Consider the following 22,768-nt stretch of genomic DNA (forward strand, 5'->3'; position numbering starts at 1 on the left):
CTGGTAGCACAAGTGTGGGAAATTATGGAGAGTTGGTAGCACAAGTGTGGGAAATGACAGGGTGAAATTAGTAGTTTAAGATTTAAAATGTAATGGATGGTAGGAACAGTCTATCATTCTTGACATTGAAAAAAGGATAGAGTTCCAGAAAAACTATTAAGTAAAACTATTGTATTCATCTAGAAACTGTTAAGCAGAAATGTCCAGTAATACTTTGTGTCTGTCAACAACAAAAAAACAATCCTTGAATGGCAATGGTGCAGCTTTAAATTAATATTGGGATATCAGTGACAGGTAATCGTTCATAACAACAGTACTATATATGATATAAATCAATGCAATATACACAAATGTGATGTAGCAAAATTACTTTAATGTAAAAAAATACATTTATTTGGCTTTTCTATATTTAATAATCACTAATTTATAATAATCACTAATTTATAATATGTAGAGTATATTTCGTGAGTGTATCCATACCATTTGGATAGTCAATTATTCATCATGCTGTGTTATTCTAATCGAAAAGTGATATCTAATGAATTCAGCATTTTTTGTAAGAAAAAAATGTTCTTGCGTACGGAATAAAAATCCACTCTCTCTATTATTGCAGCTATTTTTCGGAATTTTTAAAAATGTCACTCGATATCGGAACATTTTTACAGACCGATATGGTACTAATTAACGACGATACAAGAAGTGAAATTGTTTTAAAAAACACAATGCAACTCATAAAAATTCATTTTTTGTATACTGACCAATATAAAGGCACACATTATTGTTATTTATCACTTTCTATACCAATCTTCATATTATATCATCTTTTAATATACCTATTTATATGAATTAAAACCATATTTTTCTATTTCTTCCAACATACTGTAATCTTGATCACACTGCTATACATGGAATTATTGTAGAAAGACTATATATTGGTAATAAACAAAATCTAAATAATAATCTGTTATATTTATTCATTTGTTTCATCTGAAATATAAAAACAAAACTTGTATAAATATTTTGTAAACAAACTGAAACATGCACAGTATTTATGTATAGTCAATTATTAGCCAATGGATGAAGACTATTATATAAAAAATCAAATGTATTCTTAGTTGTAACAGCTTTATAAAAGTAGGGAAAAGTACTATCGGTATCAATGTACTATGTTGGCACCATTAAAAAAAATCCTGGATCCGCCCCTGAACATGTTACTTGAAATTAACTGATATGTATATACCTTGAAATACATACTTTTAATCATCTATATTCATAGCAAGAAGTCTATCTGTCAAACGATCTGTGAGGGGAGTGTTTTCTCGCAATGCTTTTCTTTCCAACAGCAGACTTCTATTGGATTTTAAAATATATTTTGATTATTGTAGAATGACTGGTAGATACATAATGAAGCGGAGATAACAAAACGTTCTTAATTCAAGGGGGTTTGAGGGTTGTTACGAACCCTACTTTTTGCTGAAGTGCTGCAGAAGTGATGGTAAATAGGCCTAAAACCATCCTACACAAGCCTGAGCACTGGCTTGTAAATAGGCCTAAAACCATCCTACACAAGCCTGAGCACTGGACTATCAAACTAGTTTGACAAAAAAAGTGTGATGTGCCCAAATATGGTAGTGATATTACATCATCATGTCCATATATGGTCACATCACATTTTTGTTATCACATAAAGTTTGATTGTAGACAAGGCTTTAGAATTTAGAAATACAAATATTATCACTGTAGTGTAAAAAAATGTGAAAGGCAGCGGTGGCACCAGGATTTTCCAGACGCAGGGGCTACATTCCCCAACGAGGGGGCTATGTGAGCGAAGCGAGCATCACTAGGCTGGGGGCCAGGGGGCCGGCAAGGGCTCCCGGTGGGGGTCCAGGGGGCGATGCCCCCGGAAGCAACGCGTTCTAGCGTCATTTGAGGCCATTTTAATAAGATTTAGGGTAGCCACTTTTCCATTTTTTATAATGCATAAATAAAATACTGCATGCAAAAACACGATGGGCGATGATGACTGTTTCAATCCATATTTTTCAATTTAAAAAAAAAAAGTTCAAAATATGCCTATATTTATCGGGTAAATTGTAGCTTAGAACAATTAATATACGCGAACGTAAAACGTAGGCTACCCACAGGCGAAGAGGTGTGCCTATATTGTTTATCGCAGAGGCGTATGCTGGTTGCTGTCTGGGGGTGCAAAACTGGTAAATGCATGCCTTGGGCTGATCTGAAAAATAGAGCTGCTAGGTCCCCGGAAGTTGCAATTAATTTATATACATATTAATGATACTTTGAAATGAAATTACAAGTCTACAGAAACAGACAACCGTGGTTGGGATGGAGCTAAGAAAATTTAGAAAAATAGACTTATTATACTTCAACACAAAATATAAATATAGTCCCTATCATGGTTGTGACTGAGCTAAGACATTTTTGAAAAATAGAGCTGTTAGGTCCCGGAAAATGCACTTATTGTTCTTCGAAATATGACCAGCTTTATAGTTGGGGCTGAGCTAAGAAATTGTTTAAAACTAGAGCAACAGGTCTTCAAAAATTGCATCTTATACTATGGAAACATCGGGCCTAGAGGCTTAAAATAAGTGGTCCCTTTTGCCTTTATTTTAGAGGGGAATGTGGGGTGCGTCCGCAAGCGTAAAACCTTTTAGTCGGGGAAATCAGTTTATAGCCTACTTCCCAAGTGTATGCGTGCGTACGTCCATCTGAACTTCCGAGTGATGAGAAGTTCATACAGGACATTGAACATTTAATAACTTAGCTATAATAAGATGTTGGCTAAGTGAAAATAGCATGTTTTTTTTGTTTAGTAATGTATGAAATATATATTTTAAGTGCCCCATGGTACAGGGTTACTTGTAAATCAAAAAATTTGTGAACATACGAACAATTAACATAATTCATTTTTGGTGTAGCGTACGTCGACACACAGTACACGACGTAACCGTCGGTAAACTTCGCCTGGAAAGTAACTACAATACATATTTTGGTCCCTGGATGGAACATAACGATTCGTACAAAGGGATACCGCCAGACAAGTGCGTACCTAGCTACTGTTTAATAGCAAAGATCACTGGCAATAATGAATGCATAGTGCGTAACAGCCATCTGATGTACTCACGGTCAATGGAACGTCGCGGTTTTCTAGGCGCTGAAGCTACGAAGTGAACGCGAACGATTTTTACTGTATATTATATTCCCCGACAAAAAGTACCCGTGTTCCCCAATGGGGGGGGGGGCGCTAGGCTCTCCGACGAGGGGGCTAGAGACCCCGTAGCCCCCCACTAGTGCCACCACTGGTGAAAGGATCAGAAAGACTTCAAGTAACACCGAACAATGGCCACAAACATGAAATACACCTTGTGTAACAACAGTCTTTATATAACATTTGTTTATATACATAATTTTATAATAAATAATAAAACATAAGATAGAAAATATAGTTTATATTTCAGATTTTACTGTATGTACAATACTGGACCATACAACATACCTACCATATTAGTACAGCCGTAGCTTGCTTTCCTATTTCCAGGTCCAGGGTTCAATCCTGACCTAGTGCCAGGCCTGCAACTCACAACTCTTTCAACTCCACTTTTTAAGCCTCAGTTTGTAAGCACAATAAATTATAAAATAGTTTATTATCCATCCTATAATTGGTGAGTTACTCACTGTTGGATGCATATGAAATTTAAAAATAGGGGTTCTGTAATTGTTTTTTGGTAATATTTTGTATATTTTACCTGGCAAGTCTTTTATGGTGCTTCTCAGGAGAATTGATGGCAGCATGAATAAAAAGTTGCTGAAACTCATCTCTCTGAGAAATACAAATATTGTCACAATAACTAATATGGTATAGGTATTTTTTTTGTATCTGCAATAGAAAGCTTGACAAGTGGAACTTGGATTCGGTGGAGTAAACAATCCTGATCAATAATTGTACGAGTTACCATTTGTATGCCATATCTTGGCAATAACATTATGTGGATTTCCTATCAGTCAGTAAATCAGTAAATTTATCTAATTTGACCTGGCTTCATTTGCATAATGTTCTAGTCACCATAAAATCAAATGCTCTTTAAAATAGGCCTATTTTCATGGCCTGTACTAAATTGGAAATGGAACTATAACAGTGCAAACAACTAAAATTGGACAAGATTTTAACCAATCACTCTGGAATTAGAAGGTAGCCATCATAATCCATACATTGATATATTTTAAATACTATTAGAGTGTGCTTTAAAATGTAAATGTACTATTTACTCTGGTCCTCAATATTAACTGGAAACTGAGGAAGTTCGGATTAAGCCACTTGTGCAAGCCTGGGTGAATGTCTAAAAAACCTTTAAGTCATCCTTGTTTTTAACACTTCTAAAGCTGTCTGCACTATCAAAGTTGGACAAAAAAAGTGTGATGTTCCCATATGGTAGTGATACGACAGACTTTCCAATTGTTTTTTAAAAGGAAAACAGTTCTTTGTACCTGTGCATTGCTTGCTCCCATATTCACAAACTTGTATCGCACTGGATTCAGTAAATCAACAGCTTGTGCATATTCCCCATTCTCGTATGCTACGAGTGCTTCACACACTGGTAAGCCAACTTTCTTCATCACGTCACATTGATCTCCACAGCGATCCCTAAATGCAGTGAAACACAAAGCACTTTGGTTAGATTATAGGTCCATGAAAAAGATAGTCTACACTATCAAATTTAATGTGACAAAAAAATGTGATGTGCCTATAAATGAATATATGATGGTGTCACATCACAACCATATTTGGGCATATCACTACCATATTTGGGCACATTTTTTTGTCAAACTAGACAAAGCTTTAGATCACATAGTACAAACAAATTACACGTTTGTTTCTAGTATTAAGTTATGAACATATAACACAATTTACGTTGCATTATGTATGTACTTCAGCCATCTGGGCGTATACGCTTGTAGGGAGAGAGGCTTAGTTGCAGATAACTTCTCTGGGAGTCTACGCTTGTAGGGAGAGAGGCTTAGTTGCAGATAACTTCTCTGGGAGTATACGCTTGTAGGGAGAGAGGCTTAGTTGCAGATAACTTCTCTGGGAGTATACGCTTGTAGGGAGAGAGGCTTAGTTGCAGATAACTTCTCTGGGAGTCTACGCTTGTAGGGAGAGAGGCTTAGTTGCAGATAACTTCTCTGGGAATCTACGCTTGTAGGGAGAGAGGCTTAGTTGCAGATAACTTCTCTAGGAGTCTACGCTTGTAGGGAGAGAGGCTTAGTTGCAGATAACTTCTCTGGCTAAAGCTGCCAACTGTATCTTGGGAAAATTCTTTCACAAGCCCATTTTTCAACCTTATCTCAAACCAACTAAATATACCTTTTCCTCCGATTTATTTTTATATTATAAAATTAATAGGCAGTTTGTGCAACCTCCATAAGGGTATGGGTAAAACTTGCATACTATGTAGCGTGACAGAAATACCGTATGTGATAATGATTTTTTATGCGTTTTGACACGCGGAATGCATTTCACAAGTTTAAGATTTATTCGTCAAAAATTAAGTTGTTTATTCAGACAGAGTTTTTGCATAAAAATGTTTCAAGAAACGACAGAAGAGTAACAAATGTGGTCACTTTTTCCAAAATTAAAAAAGCTATAAATTTAATCATATACGTGTTGTGACACGGCGCTAATATTGTTTTTTTTACGTTACCTAATGAATTCTCGTATAGAGTTTATCTGCGCTTTTGCAACATCTTGATGTTCGGATCGTAACGCTGCCATCACATAGTGCAAGTCATTGTAGACAAGCAGATGTTTGAAATGTGAAGGTTCTCCTGTTTCATACAGTTGTTGCCAACGTTCTTTTCCTACCTTTAAACCTGTAACAATATAAGTTGATAAACTGCAATGAATGAATGAACAAACAAATGAATACAAGAATGCACTGTTACCTCACAATGTATTGTCCAATAAAAAAAATATACCTATAGCTATTTGTTTTTTGTACACAACTTAACAAACTTATCAATGCAGAATCATGGAAATGGAAAAGGTGGCTCAAAAAAGATGAAACATGGGAAAGTAGCTAGTAGGAGTTTTTTTATAGGATAGAAACTTACAAAGTTGTTCTCCCTAGTAGTAGTAGTTTTCACCAGGTACTAATTTACAACCGAGTATGGGGTCAATCCTGTCAAGAGTATGGGGTCAATCCTGTCGAGAGTATGGGGTCAATCCTGTCGAGAGTATGGGGTCAATCCTGTTGAGAGTATGGGGTCAATCCTGTCGAGAGTTTGGGGTCGATCCTGTCGAGAGTATGGGGTTAATCCTGTCGAGAGTATGGGGTCAATCTTGTCGAGATTATGGGTTCAATCCTGTCGGGAGTTGAACTCGGGTCTTTCTGTATGATAGTTATGTCACCTTCATCGTGTATAGAAAGTGGTAAGAGATCAATAAAATTTGTTAAATCTCCCCGACTTACCTTCAAATTCAAGTCTATACAGGAGTGATGCAGCATGTACTGTATAGGTGGAATTAAGACATCTTGGTAATATCTTATAAAAACAAATATGTTTAAAAATCGTAATATAAGTTCAACAGTAAAACTTATGCTGGACATAGTAATAATTGTATAACCATATAAAAGCTACCATTTAATGAAAATATGTTTAATACTTAAGCCTGTTTTCCACTAGTCAAAGTTGTTTGCTCTCAAATAATTGTGCTACCCTTTCCACTAAGATTTTCATTTCCATCGTATGTTTGTCTACTGAGCTTTTTGATTCGCACAAGTGCTCATTAATCATTTCCTGAGCTCTGATTTTGAGCAATTTCTTTTCGCAAAAAGTAGAAACTATTTGAACAACTAATTTTGCTGAAACAAAACAACTCAAGGAGCTAAAATACGTCGCATTAGGGGATTTTGAAAATGAAAATATGAATGCGTATAAGCCAATGCTTTTGATTATTGAACAAATTCACCTAGTGGCTTAAATGGTCTTGCACATCTGTTCTAGCACGGTTCCGGTCTGGCAAGAAATAAAATTGAACACCAATGTTTCTATTACAAGACGTTCCATGCGGCTACGCGCAATCGATATGCGTGTAGCCAAATGAAAACGAAATAATGAAGTTCGATTTTATTGGCAGGCGCCGGACCTGAAACGTGTCGGAACAGGTGTGAAAGACCCTTTAGGCAGTAACCAGTAAGAATATTGAAACATTTTACCTCTGAATCGTATATATCCAGTGCTTTGTTGTAATTACCTATCTCTACATAATAGAGAGCAAGATGCCAGTAAATATGATCAGCTAAACCATCACAAATCTACAAACCAAATGATAAACTTCATTGATAAAAAACATAGACAATATTTGTTTCCTCTTTATTGTTTCAAATTAATTAATATTCGGCATACCACCGAGCGTTTGACCATTTCTTCTAATGCCTGTAAATTTTTTTAATAGATATTTACCTATAATTAGCATAATATGATCCAACAGGATTTTGACAAATATTTCATCACAAAATTAAATGTAAATGGTCAGATGTTTGCCCTACCCTGATGTAACTGTACTTTATGCCAAGTACACTTTCGGAAAAATGTCTAAGGTGGAACTCGACCTTCAGCCAAAGTGTAGAGTAGGGCAAACAATCAATTAGCTCTCTAATGCAAAACTACTTCACAAAGTACTTTAACACTATTATTATCAGTAGTTCAACAATAACAATATTGTATTTACAGAAATAGATATGCATAGCACTTTGTAACCCAACCCCCATTTTTGTTTGTAAACCACTAAATCCATAGAAAAGCTTGCAACAGACCTTCCAGTCATTCTCAGTTTCTGTCATAAACTGAATACCATTATCATGTCTACCGGTCATCTCAAAACAATGGGCATGAGCATGACTTGACCAGCAATCATTTGGGTTAATGGCCAGTCCCTGTACAAATAAAAATAAGATACTGCAATTAAAGTGACATCATGTTTCAGGACCGAATCTGGGTGCGATGTGAAAGCAGCTTTAAACCACTCTCTACAACTTTAATCACTATGTTACAGAAACCACAAGAGTAGCCTATATGTTACAATAGGAAGGGAATTAACAAAATTGTCATACGCTACTTTGATAAACATTGTTTGTTAAAGTGCATTAAAATTCACACAGTGGAAACGCACATTTTGCTTGTGTAATGGCAGTGATGAGCCTAGGTTTCTATGTGCAAGCATTCAATTGATTGTGTTGTGAGTTATTAACCTTATTTGCTGCTATCTCTGCTTTTGCGTACATCCCACTCTCTTCTAGACCAAATGCATACATTCCATAAAGGTAGCTGAATTAAGCATAATTTTAATAGTTAGGCAATTTTCACTACGAACTACTGCAAATTAAATAGTTAGTACATTAATACAATGTATGTCTTTCACTACACACCACTGCAATGACTAAATTATAATTAAGAGTCAACCTAAAATACTTTAATTTACATATGTAGCTTTAGTCATACTAAGCAGAAAAACTTTCTCCACTTATTTTTGTCATCTTTAGCATTTCATATCTAATACTTTTAGCCTTATTCTTTTTGGGTCGTTTCTAGGTTTGCTTTTAAACATTAGGCCTAATAGGTATTTTTTTAAATTACACAAACCAAAAGTGGTGTTGGTAGTCTATACTATAAGTTCTGGCTTACCTGGATAAACCGACATTGGCCTATTCTTTCAGAGAAGAAAGCTACACCTCGAATATATACAATTTGATATACATCCCTATCAGATAATGGTACATTCCCTGAAGCCTGCCCTCAAGCATCCCAACACACAACCATTATCATTTCTTTTTGAGACATGGATTTATTAAATATTGATATTTACCCGTATAAAGGTGTAGATGGTTTCCAATGTGGAAATACTCTTGCTATTGAATCTCTCATAGGAATACTTTTGCCCAGGTAATAATAGTTTACCTGGGCTAATTTGAGGGCTAGGAGGTCCGTTGGATAGTCCACAAGAAGATCTTCCCATATATTAGCAGCCTTGGACATATAACTGTAAGAAAATTAATATATTTACACATTTACTGTAGTTTAGTTAATATTAGTGCGTGCTAAGCAATATACCAGGTTAGTCAGAAACTAAAGGCCCTAATTAATAATAATTCATTTATAATTAGTGCATATACAAAATCTTCAATAGTCTTTACCAAAAAATTAAATGCCAGAAAACTAAAGTGCTGGCTGACAGAGGGATGGGTAAACCATTCCAAAGCAGGAAAGAGTAAAATTACTCATCCCTGCTCCAGAGGAAGACAGATTGCCCAGAAAAAATTGGGTGAACAAGCAAATAGAGACTCTGAACTTGATGAATAAGTGTTAAAGTTGGTAAAGAATTATGAGCCTATTATGTTATTGTCTATGGCAAAAAATTGTATATATCAATGAAGAAAGAAAATTATTTTTTACTTTCCTAAAGCTCTGTCTACACTATCAAACTGTGATGACGTGCCCATATATGGACATGAGTATGTCATATCACTACCATATTTGGGCACATTACACTTTTTTGTCAAACCAGTTTGATAGTGTGGACAGTGCTTTAAATTTCTTTTGCTGTCTTTTCAAGGGTTATATTTTGAACTGAACACTTTGAAAATCAGTGATGCAGATAGTGAATCTGTCAAAGTCTGTTTGGTACATTGTAGTTTGAAATAAAAGGAGACTGGCCTTAAAACACTATAGTATTAGTATGACTATTTACAAACACATAAGGACTATAATTATAAATTTTAAATTGTTGAGTACTATCACTATTTGAAATTCTTTTTTCTCTCTTAAGCTCTGTCTAGTTTGAAAACAAAAGTGTGATGTGCCCAAATATGGTAGTGATATGACATCATCATGTCCATATGTGGGCACATCACATTTTTTTTGTCACATAAAGTTTGTGAGTTCTTTACAATAGGGAGGTTTCACAACCTTACGAATACGATAACGAAAACGGATACGTCATACATTTGTGAAACTTTTGAGCTGATCCCCATTTCATATTCGTAAAGCGTATTCGTGTTGACTACAAAACGAGTATAGTTTTTGATCTATTTTGTACATTTTGCATTTGAATTAGGAATGATTCATGATTATAATATAATTATAGATTTATTGAAAGTAATTTACTAAAGTAATTTACTAAAATGCCAGGTCAATTTAGATAAATAGCAGTTTTTAAAGTCCTCACTCGCTTTGATGTTACGCTAGGCCTAGGCAGCCAAGCACCAAGCAACACGTACCTGCGCTTCGCTCAAATTTACCGCAGTCATATTTTGGACGCGCCTCAATATTTCGTTGCCATGCGAAACAGATTTTTTTATGGCTTACGAAAACGAATACGTGTGCGTGACGTATCCGTTTTCGTATTCGTAAGATTGCGAAACCTCTCTATTATACCAACCCATCTGCTAAAACTTGTACAGCTTCTATATGCTTTGTCTCTCTATGTGTTGTTGTTGGTTTCTCTTTTAAAGTAACCAAGTAATCAAGGCTTTTCTGCAGTTGTTCATCCTTTTTAATATCAATTGACATTGAACACAGGGTCAAACCAGTTGTAAGGACATGACCCATTACTATAAAATATCAAAATTGTACAAATCATATAAAATATTCATTGCATACATGTTATCTATTTTATAGCTAAATAATAGAAATTGTACCAAACAAATAAGTAATAGTTCAGCATTTAAACACATCTGAATCCTTGCAATTTTACTAAAGTCATTTTATGGCCTTCAAAAAGCCTATTCCAGTTTACACATATTATATTGGATATTATATATACAGTATTCATGTTGTATACCAGGGCTTTGTGATATAAAGTTCATTAGAAGTAAACAAATATCACACCATTTATTATCACATCTTGTTTATCTAAACTGTCCTGTAGTGGAGCTGTAGCAGTAAGCAGAAAACCACGTAGGTTGTGTAGCACATAGAATCTGTATCTATCTATTCCGCTCAACCACCCGTCCGTAAATTGTCATAAGAAATAACATATATTCTACATTCTTGTTTTCCATTTACTGCTTGTGTAAAGTGGTCTTTAGCCTCATCAAGTGAGACTTAATTATTAATAAATAAGAAGGATAAATCATAAAATAGTTTATCCATCCTGTAATTGCTATGGGATGAGTATGAAATAAAACAAAATAAATTGTTTAAAAAAAATATTTAAATACCTCTTCCCAAGTGTACAAAATGGTAACAAATTCTAAGTTAAGAGCGTCCAATAAAATTGACTTAATTTACCAAATTCTGGATCTGCTTCCTTTAAACCTTTAAATGTTTGATCCATGCCACCCATACTCTTGTCCTGATAAAATCCAACAATCTGTAGTAGATAGAGTTGTTATATAAATACTTTTGAACAATGACATGAATAACATGGGCTGGCATGGGTCATACTAATCTATACATGGTATTGCCAGGTAGGGTTTCATGAAAAAAAAGTACATGCTAACATTTAATGTTATTGTGATATTTAATTGTATGTTTTCAAACTTTTTTAAAATACTGATTAGGTCAGATATACTCCTGAGAATGAACACCCTCTGTTAAGTGACATTTTTTGAAGCATTTTAGAATTAGAAGTCAATACATATGTTAAATTTACCACTAGAGTATGTTAATAACATGTACTTGTTGATATCATTTTTATCATAAAACCTTACCAGGCAATACTGGGTGTAGATTAGTACGACTGGCTGGCATCAATCCAAGTATGCACCTCTCAAAATTATTCATTAAAAGACCATTTAATTCATGATGCATAATAAAGTTAAATTTAATATTGCACAAAATGCAGGTCGCCTCTAAGCGATGAATTGTTATATCTCAGCAGCAAAGAATTAATGATGATTGTGAAAATTTAAAATGTTTTGCCTCAGAGAGCAAAGTAATTGCTCAGGTGATTTCAGAAATTAGAGAAATTTTCCCTATTTAAGTTAAAATTAGTTACTTTGCAATAGTTAAAACAATTCTTAATATTATCCTGTATGTCAAGTACATGCTGCTTAGGCTAAGATGGTCTTGAGGTATGAATGCAATACCCACCTGATAAATTCCAATTTTTTTTCCCTAATATATAATTACAATAATGAGTAGCACAAACATATGAGCACAGATTGAATACAGGTTTTCAAAAATAAAAATAATTCAATTCAATTCTTTATTAATACATCAAAACAAATTTGATAAAATTATTAACATCAAGAAGGAAAGCAACAAAACAAATAAACAACATCAGAACTTTCAAAAACAATGTCTTCTAGAGTTAACATAATTGATAACAGGCGAAATAATTCATTAATCTACCATTGCTATACAAATAATAACGTAAATACACAATACCTGCGTGAGGGCAGCATCATAGAGCTTACAGGCCTCATTGCTGGTTGTAGAGAATGCAAGTCCTTCATCTTTCCATGCCTAACAGAGCATAAAAAATATAAAAATATTTAATCAGCACAATACAGCATAATACCAGCAGTCAGAAACAAAGATGCGGTATGGTATATCTAGACATAGTGTTATAAATTTACTATTAAAACACACTACAGCAGCCATTATTTTATTTACAGTATACCTGGCAATCTCTCCAGTTACACCGTCTTGTCATTACTTGAGAATGAAACCTAAATAAAGAGGAAAAATAGAAAATAGTAAAGCCTATTAGGTCACCAAAAAAGCAAGAAATAAGGTGAAGCCCTACCAGGTAATTCAAGCTAAAAACTGTATGGTAAGGGTACCTAGACTTAGGCCAATAATAGTCTTTAGAACTGTTTTGTATCATCCACATGCTACCAGTCATACATGAAGTAGAGCTATCCTATATGTTTAAAGACCCCTTCCCTACGTTTTTTATATCTAATTTAAGATCACAAACTATATGATATAAAAATAATACTACATGGTCCTATTGCGATAATTTTTTCCGTTTTTAAACGGTTAAAAATGTGAAAAATAAGTTGATTCTAATAATTATAGCGGCCCAATCCCAAAATGCATTGCGCGCGGATTGATATTTTTGTTTTTCTTGACCCACTTTTTGATCGATCGTGAGGCCAAAACAAATGGAAGACTCCTATCCTAAAAAATACCGGGTTTTCCCTAATTTGTATCAACGGAGTCTGGCAAAAATAGAAAGACAATTAATGCAGCAACTATACAACGTCAGACTAGGTATATAGCTAGTGTACGATGTTCGTACGTTACCGATATTTACCTACCCTACAAAACTAAGCCTAGGCCTAAAGACTGTCCACGAGAGGTCATTCGCCGCAAGCTATTTAGGTAGTGCATTGTTTCTCAATATTATCATAATTTACCATAAAACATACATTTTAGACAAGAAATGACCTGGTTAAATGTTTTTAAAGTAATATATATATGTATTATTTTTACAAAACGTCACAAATTGTAGGGAAGGGGTCTTTAAGATAAACAGGATTTATATTTCACAAACATAAAAAGTAATATAAAATATTAGGACAGATAACAAAATATAATTTAAACATAGAATATTGAATAAAAGTAATGGGATATTATTATTAACAAATTAATGAATGAATTTATATTTCAAAAACATAAAAACAATCAAATGATAATGATAAAAATGGATACCATTAAAACATAACATATAATAGACTAAAAAAGTAGAATAAAAACAACAGGCTCAATTAACAATGGATATATACTTTATTTTGAAGATAAAAAAAAGATCAATTTATAAATTTATATTTCAAAGGCATAAAAAATGATAACATCAAAATAATAAAACCATTTAAAAAAAGCATAGAATTATATTTAATTGAATAAAAATGCAGAATAAAAATGTAAAAGGCTTAACACATATGGATATTAAAAAAACGCGGTAAATTAAATATAAATATCGGACGGAAACGAATCACAATATATTTAGTATCACCAATACCAGCATGAATATAATATGCATCTACAATGCACCCCTTCTTTTATGGAAAAAATAAAATCCTTTAAAAACATGTGGAACCATAGAAGTACAAAAAGGCCGAACTAGCTGGTGACAGATGAAATGAGTCGCGTTTGAAATCGGTTACGTTTTATTTTGGTCACGATAAAATCAACATCTGGTATTTTGTATAATGTGACATTATTGTAGATGATTTTTTATCATAGTCATAGTCATAGTCATAGTCATATATACTTTATTGTCCATTTAAAAAACAGAAATGTGATTTGAAAACTGGCAAAATACAAAAATATAAAATACAATTTACAATAACACACACAAAAAGTTAAGAGGCTAAAAATTGTTAAAATTAGATAAAAATTATCGGTTATCATATCGGTTGCTAATTTATATGGTGCGCTGTAGTTATATTTTTGTTGTTTCTATATTTTTACTTAAGTCAATTATGCAAATGATCATTTATTTGAATATAGAACTTCAAATCATACGTTTGAGAATTTTTAAACCTCAAGAAGTAAAATAAGAATGTTTATTGAAGGCAATCTAACAATATTGTATTGGTTTACCCAAATAATTTGTTTTTTCATTCATACGACAAAATGTACTAGATCACGCCCTCACACATAGGCCTACTATACAACATTTTGGGCAAAATAAAAATGTTAGCGCCCGCTTTTTGGAAGCTGCCACCTTTTTGGTTTTAAAGTAAAAAAACATCGTTTTATGCTAAAAAAAAGTTATAATCCTGTATGTAAATACATGTACATCGCGCAGTCCCGGAAGCAATATGTATAAAATCTTTCTAGGCCGCGTGATGTCAAAGAATACAAGTACTTAGGAACAATCATAGATGATAAATTAAAATGGAGCAAAATACAAACATTTTATAAAAAGGGTTCAGCAACGACTGCACCTAGTGCACTTAAGAAATTTAAAGTAGATAACCAAATTCTAACTATGTTTTACAAATCGATGGTACTTAGCGTGATATCTTTCTGTAATATGCTGTGTTGGGAAATAGTCTCAATGTAAAAGATAAGGGAAAACTACATAGAATCGTACGAAGATCTAGTAAAAGGCTCAATATCCCTGAAATCGATCTCAATATAAGATTTGATGAGTCAGTATTATGCACTTGTAAAACGAATAATGGCAAATACAAACCATCCATTATATGTCGAGTATAACTTTTTATGGTCAGGGTGCCGTTTACGGAGTATTCTCTAACGAACTACAAGATATAGTAAATTGTTTGTACAAAGTTCAATTAAAACTTTTAATAAGCAGTGCAATATACAGTTATGTATGGACTGATTTTGCGATATTTTACATTTTTTAAATAGAGTATTTTTTTTATGATACTGTATTTTAATATGGTACATATATTTACTTCAATAATTTTCAATAATCTGCAATACGCCTAGTCTTTCCTCAACACAATACACGAAGTTTTAGTTTAAGTTACGTGTTCTCTTTTATTTTTTTGTTGTAACAAGTTTGGTGTGAATGATGTACAGTATAATCTATATAATGTTTTACTTGTTATGTATGTAGTGTATTAAACGACACATTTCCAATTGTATGTATTGTGTATGTAATTGGACAATAAACGTTTTTTTGAATTTTGAATTTTGATTTTGAAAAATTATTGATGTGACATAACATCTACTGTAGGTTTTTTGACGCAATGATATTAATTATTAATAACGCAATAACTATTTGTAAATGACGCACCCATGACGCACCTCTCCCAGGGGTCGTGAGCCTAGCTAGTGGGTAATACAATTGAAAAGTGCATAACCATGATCACCAATCAATTTCAAACGTCATCATAAATCATACTTTATACTACATAAAGTAGTACAGTGTGCGTCAAATTGAAATAAATATATTGAAATAGTTATTTATTAGCTAGTTTGCAGCTAAACATATTTTATAATAACTAAATAAGGCCTATTTATGGTTTACGATGAAATCGGTCGCGTCTGAAATCGGTCGCGTTTGAAATCGGTCGCGATAAAATCAACTGCCGGTATTTTGTATGGCGCGCCGCTAGAGCTATAATCCTTTTGATGATATCGGTCGCGTTTGAAATCGGTCGCGTTTGAAATCGGTCGCGCTATTTTGTATGGATCGAGCGGGATGCATGCTAGAACGGGATATACATTTTTCGTTTATATATATTTAATTGATATTTTTTAGGAACTAGATTATTTATGTGGATATTTTTTACTTGGTTAATAAATATTTATTATCAATCATTAAATTAATTTTTTTTTTGTATTTCACAGGTCTCGGAGAAGGACTGTATCTTTTCAAAATGGCCATTTCTAAACACGTTTAAATATTATATTAGGCATAATGTTATATTTATTAGGCATATAATAATTTACCTCTATTAATATGTACTGTAATTAATATATTATATAGAGAATATACGTCTGTCGTGTCTTTTATTACGCAAACAATTACGTAAAAGAGAACAATTTATTTAAAAACAAGAATTTTTACAATATAGCCCGTAAAGCCAGCGTATCCATTTTTATACTTATGCATACTGTGACTGATTATATCATGTCGTTAACAACATACTATTCGATCACCTTATTTTATTTTCTATTTTCTAAGTGTATAATGATTATTGTTGAGGCAAATCACGTGTATGTTTTTATTTCTAATGTTTAAAATAGTTTTTAGTAAAATGATCATTATATGCGGATGGTTAACAGGCGAGTTACTGAAATAAACCCCCGAATAAGCCATATTGGAGATGCGCCTTCTATGATCGTGCAGCTGTTTCCTCTAACAATACGTTATTTTGCTGACGGGGATTCCCCTTTTTAAAAAACACGCACTAGTAGTGTGTCAAATCATGGAGAAAACACGTACGATCGTTGTCCATGGCGAGGTAAAGATGACGTCTATTACTAATAACCATACATTTGAAAGGTCTATAGGCCTCCTGCACGTGTTTTTGTGAAACGATCCAATAAGCTATAGATGCTCGACGCGATTATGAGATCATGTTCATTCATTAAGTTTATTTAGCCTTTAAAATCGAAATACATTTAAAACATAGGTAACCAAATCAAGACACGTGGAAATGTAAGGAGGCAAGGATAAGCAAAAGCAATTAAATCGCTGTAGCTCACAGGCTTGCTTATCCATAATAATTCCGAATAAAGCACTTTTTCTATAATTTGACAGTATGATTTATACGTATATACGTCGGCGATACTATAGATTTTAATTTGAATATTTTTTATTTTTTTCTTCATTTATAATAATCATTTAATGTAAATAATTAAGTAAGTGCAACTCAGTGTCTCGCATTCATACGCCGTTCGTAAATCTAAACGTTTAAATATCAGTGCAGATTACCTCTTTGAGAATTGTGTCCACCTTTATTATCCATACATTATTATTCTCACATCTATCATCGGCATATTATCTATATATTTTATTAATATCCTAAAACCATACGTAATTGTTTGCATAATAAAAGACACGACAAACGTATATTCTCTATATAATATATTAATTACAGTACATATAAATAGAGGTAAATTATTATATGCATAATATAACATTATGCCTAATATAATATTTAAACGTGTTTAGAAATGGCCATTTTGAAAAGACACCGTCCTTCTCCGAGACCTGTGAAATACAAAAAAAAAATTAATTAATGATTAATAATAAATATTTATTAACCAAGTAACAAATATCCACATAAATAATCTAGTTCCTTAAAAATATCAATTAAATCTATATAAACGAAAAATGTATATCCCGCTCTAGCATGCATCCCGCTCGATCCATACAAAATAGCGCGACCGATTTCAAACGCGACCGATATAATCAAAAGTATAGCTCTAGCGGCGCGCCATACAAAATACCGGAAGTTGATTTTATCGCGACCGATTTCAAACGCGACCGATTTCAAGCGCGACCGATTTCATCTGACACCCTATTTATTACTACTACTAACTAGGCCTACGCCTTGCCTACATCTACCTACTCCTAGCTAGGCTAGATAGCCTAGACTACTTACTAGGCCTAGGCCTAGGCTAGGCCTACTTTTCCTACTAGTAGGCCTAGGGCCTAGCCCTAACGCCCTAACTAGCTAGGCCAAAAAGGGCCTACCATACCAGGCCCTACTAGCCTATGCATACTACTACTACTCTAGCTAGTAGATAGGCCTAGGCGGCGCTAGTTCCGTTTCGCACCTGTCATTTATTTCGACTCAACATTTGTTAAGAAACTTTATCGTGAGTACCAGACCTTAGAATTAGACCTCAAAAATACTTTTACGAAGGAGATCACACAAAAAGTGACAAATAAATCCTTTAAATTGATGAATTTACAGACGTGTTTCTCGCACATCAGTTCGTCAATTTCGCATACGCCATGTTCAATGTTGTTGTTTCTATGGAGCGCCAAAAGAGCAATCATAATAGAGGGCTAAAAACTTAATATAATGCATATATTTAATGCATTTATTGGTGAAAATTATGTTCAATTTTAATATATTTTGTCAATGTCAATGCAACAAAACCCTAGGCCTAAATCAGCATCACTACCTAGCCTAGGCCTAAGACCAAGAGGAATATTATTTAGATCATTGAGATGTAAAAACTACAGTACATGTAATAATATGACGATGAATTTGTCGATTTTCATTCTTAAAAGTTAACGAAAACTGCAAAAACCATGTACAGTATCAACAGTAACATGTGTTGCATTGACATTGACAAAATATATTAAAATTGAACGTAATTTTCACCAATAAATGCATTAAATATACGCATTATATTGAGTTTTTAGCCCTCTATTATGATTGCCCTTTTGGCGCTCCATAGAAACAACAACATTGAACATGGCGTATGGAACCGATGTGCGAGAAATACCTCTGTAAATTCATCAATTTAAAACATTTATTTGTTACTTTTTGTGCGATCTCCTTCGTAAAAGTATTCTTGAGGCCTAATTCTAAGGTTTGGTACTCACGATAAAGTTTCTTAACAAATTTTGAGTCGAAATAAATGACAGGTGCGAAACGGAACTAGCGCCGGCCTAGGCTAGGTAGGAGACTGTTTAATAATAATAAGGACTTCTAAGGAATTCTCACTGAATTGAATTTCTGAGTGATTTATCACTGAAAACACTTGAACAACCTTGCACGACGACGAAACTGTGTACAACAAACGCACACCTCCTCCGTCCGCCACCAATGATCTTTTTTTAGCCTACGTGACCACTCGACTCGGTAGTGGGCGTATCACTACACACGTGAGAAAACATGACCTACATAATATCCAGGGTCGAGTATTCAGTAGCAAAGATCGTATAGCGCCACTTCGTGGCGCTATAGTATCTTTGTTCAGTAGTACTCGAGTCGAGTCCTCCCTCTACCGTGTGATGATGGGTGTGTCACCAATATGAATACTGTCGTTCACTCACGTCGTCACAAAAAACAGGCTTAATTTGTATAACCAACGGTTAACCGATCCCGATGTGTATTTTTAAATTATTTTACGTTGGTTGTTTGTTTTACCTTAGTCTATATAATATTATTACTTACTTGTTTACTTGTTTCCGGCACTCAGCAATGCTGGGTCCGGAGTCGAGGCTAGCCTAGGCTATGCCTATAAGCCCCTCTTGATAATTACATCAACTCTTGAATATGGCGCAAATTTAAGAGGGTGGTTGGACCATGCCCGTTCAAGACCGGACTTAAATTGATTGGTTGATCTTGAAGCTACTACATCCTCCGATAACGAATTCCATAATATAATAGCTTTTCGACCAAATGATGGGTATTAATTGCTAAACCCCGCAAACCTCCAAAAAAACATAGCAAACCCCACCAAACCAACATAGTGATTGAATCATGTAGTGTACGACCCACTCGGTATATCAATGTAAAAAAAAAAATTAAATTTCTACTGTTCAACTTATTTTTGGGGTAAAACATCATTTTTGACAACCTCCAAAAAACCATAGCAAACCCCACCGAACCAACATAAAAGTGATTGAATCATGTAGTGTACGACCCACTGGGTATATAAAATATTAAATTTCTACATTTCACTACTTATTTTGGGGATAAAATCATGCATTCTTTGGTTAAAAATTAGCAATCATTTTTGACCAAAAAATGGTGTTTTTACCCCCAAAATAAGTGGTTAACAGTAGAAATTTTATATTTTTTTAAATGGATATAGTACACTACATGATTCAATCACTTTTATGTTGGTTCGGTGGGGTTTGCTAAATTTTTTTTGCAGGTTTGCTGGGTTTAACAATCATTTTTGACCAAAAAATGATGTTTTACCCCAAAAATAAGTAGTTAACAGTAAAAATGTAGTATTTTTTTTTACATGGATATACCCAGTGGAGTGGGTTGTACACTATGATTCAATCACTTTTATGTTGGTTCGGTGGGGTTTGCTATGTTTTTTTGGAGGTTTGCGGGTGTTTGAGGGGTTTGCGGTGTTTAGCAATACCCTATAATATTTCCAACAACTTTTCTTTTTGTCAACAACAAAAATGAACTTGCATGATGATAACAAGAAACAAGACAGTGTGTGTAAAAGTAATAGCTGAGACAATATTTTGTTGTCTCATCAGTGGTTGTATGTACTTTAAAGAAATGTAGAGGGCGTAGTTTGTTTTTCCTGGCTGCTGCTCTATGCTCGCCTAGCCTGTGATCTCTCTGGTGGTTTGGTTGTTTTCATTCATCCGCGAGAAGAAAAAAAAGGATACAATGTGAGTTTTTCTTTTATATTTATACTTATTTGTTATCCATTGATTTCCGTATTCTGTATATAGGCCTTGGGATACTATTATTATGGAAAATCCAAGTTTTTGCTTTATTATGGGCCTACTAGAGAGCATAAAGATATTAGAATATAAGAAATACCCTCCTTCTTATACTACTAGCTTCTAGCCTAGGCCTAGGCTAGGCCCAGCCAGGTCTTGTATGGTAATCAATTTAATGATAAAAAGAGAAAAACAATGCTCTAAAACAGTTAGGCCTATCGTGTACTGTACATCCTTAGGAGCTTTCGAATTTGTTGCGGACTTCTTTAATTGTGCGAGGAGCTTTCGAATTTGTTGCGGACTTCTTTAATTGTGGGAGGAGCTTTCGAATTTGTTGCGGACTTCTTTAATTGTGCTTAGCTCTTCTTTAATTGCGAGTTTCTTTTTTATTTGTGCATTTCGTTTTATATTTTCATGCTTTCTTTTGTTTATATGCGATTTCTTTTTTAATTGTGCGATTTCTTCTTTAAAATTGTGTGATTCCTTCTTTAATTGTGTAATTCCTTCTTTAATTGTGTGATTCTGTGTTTTAGTGTGCGTGACATTTGTGGGCCACCATAAAATTGAATGTATTTTATCCACTTTTATGCTTTTGTAATATCCAATGTTAATATTAGAATTTACAGAAAATACGATACCCTCCCCCAACAACAGTAGCACAGTATTAAAGTAGTAGTAATATTGCATAGGCTATATTGAAATACTGAGAATTTATTAATTAATAATCACTAATTTATATAGTGCCAGTTCAAAAATGTATCAAATGCATAACAATTCTTAAAAAGGATTTAAATAGATTTGGTGAATTACGAACACAAAATGGTAACAAGTTCCAAATAAAAGGGGCTAGAAAATAAAGGCTTGTTGACCATATGTTTTGGTTTTGTGCTGAAGATGGAACTGTCAAATAATGTTTAGAGGATGAATGAAGCTGACGTAGAGGGGCAAAGAGATTACATAGATATTTTTGAATTGTGAAAATTAAAAAGTCAGCATAATTTGAAATCTTTTTAAACCATGGCATTATAGTAGGAAATCTTCTGTTTAGTACTTTGCAGTACTTTAATATACAGTATATTGTTATGACTGTTGCTTCGTTCATGTTATATCACAGTAGTAGAGAATTGCAGCTGAAATGTAAAAACTAATACATTTAATGCTGATGATACGCAATCAATTCTTCCCATGCATTTAATTTTTATTTATGTTTTTACTGTTTAAATTGCTTTAAGATGTTTGTGTTGCGTCACACTTATGACGTCACATGTTTATTATAGGAAGGTAATCTATCTTGAGAATACGTTGTAGAATATTATTGATAATTAATTTGTTTTCAATGAAATTACTGTTGTACTGTACAAGTTTCTATGTAAGTAGTTGAGTTAGTAAGTTAGCTGTAAAACCAATGTGTTCTTAATTAATACTATAAGAAGATTAATTTATCAATCTGAATCATATTATTTAAAACACAATCATTAATGTTAAAACAAGGCAATCTAACAACATGACACTGAGCTGGACTTGCCAAGATAGTAGCACTTGTGACAGTCCTTGATCTTACAGTATGTCTGCCTGCGACAAATACCAACATTATTAGTAATTGTTTAAGTTTAATTATTTATAAAGGTCTATAAACAAAGATGTTTTTTTATAAAACTGACATAATTTTACATAGACGTATAGTTATTATAGTATATTATTATAGTGTATAACCAGCTGTATTCATATTTTGTGTGATTAACCTTGATTTACATGTTTTAGATACTTTTGTTATTGTTAATGTGAATTTTGATAAGCAATTGTTTATGAGAATATCACCATATTAAAAATGTCCATACATTAAAATGTTTAAAAAAATAAAAACTACAGTGTACAGTCTCAAATTTCATCAAAAACTATTTTAGCAAAATTTACATATTTTTAAATATTTTTCAG

At 33.5% G+C, this 22,768-nt stretch overlaps 1 protein-coding gene across 1 annotated transcript; it reads right to left on the minus strand.

The window, feature by feature from the left end:
• Positions 1–422: 422 nt before the first annotated feature.
• Positions 423–19,269, minus strand: LOC140063660 (tetratricopeptide repeat protein 38-like). Its single transcript, XM_072110105.1, has 15 exons — positions 19,186–19,269; positions 12,644–12,692; positions 12,409–12,486; positions 11,308–11,389; positions 10,457–10,628; positions 8,885–9,058; positions 8,271–8,346; positions 7,836–7,955; positions 7,236–7,334; positions 6,489–6,561; positions 5,721–5,889; positions 4,507–4,663; positions 3,768–3,841; positions 1,241–1,350; positions 423–987 (listed from the first exon to the last, which is right to left on the minus strand). The coding sequence occupies exons 2-14, from the start codon at positions 12,674–12,676 to the stop codon at positions 1,257–1,259; spliced, it is 1,401 nt and encodes a 466-aa protein (XP_071966206.1). The 5' UTR covers positions 12,677–12,692; positions 19,186–19,269; the 3' UTR covers positions 423–987; positions 1,241–1,256.
• Positions 19,270–22,768: the final 3,499 nt, after the last annotated feature.

This window comes from Antedon mediterranea, chromosome 1 (genome assembly GCF_964355755.1).
Source record: "Antedon mediterranea chromosome 1, ecAntMedi1.1, whole genome shotgun sequence".
NCBI classification, from domain to species: Eukaryota; Metazoa; Echinodermata; class Crinoidea; order Comatulida; family Antedonidae; genus Antedon; species Antedon mediterranea.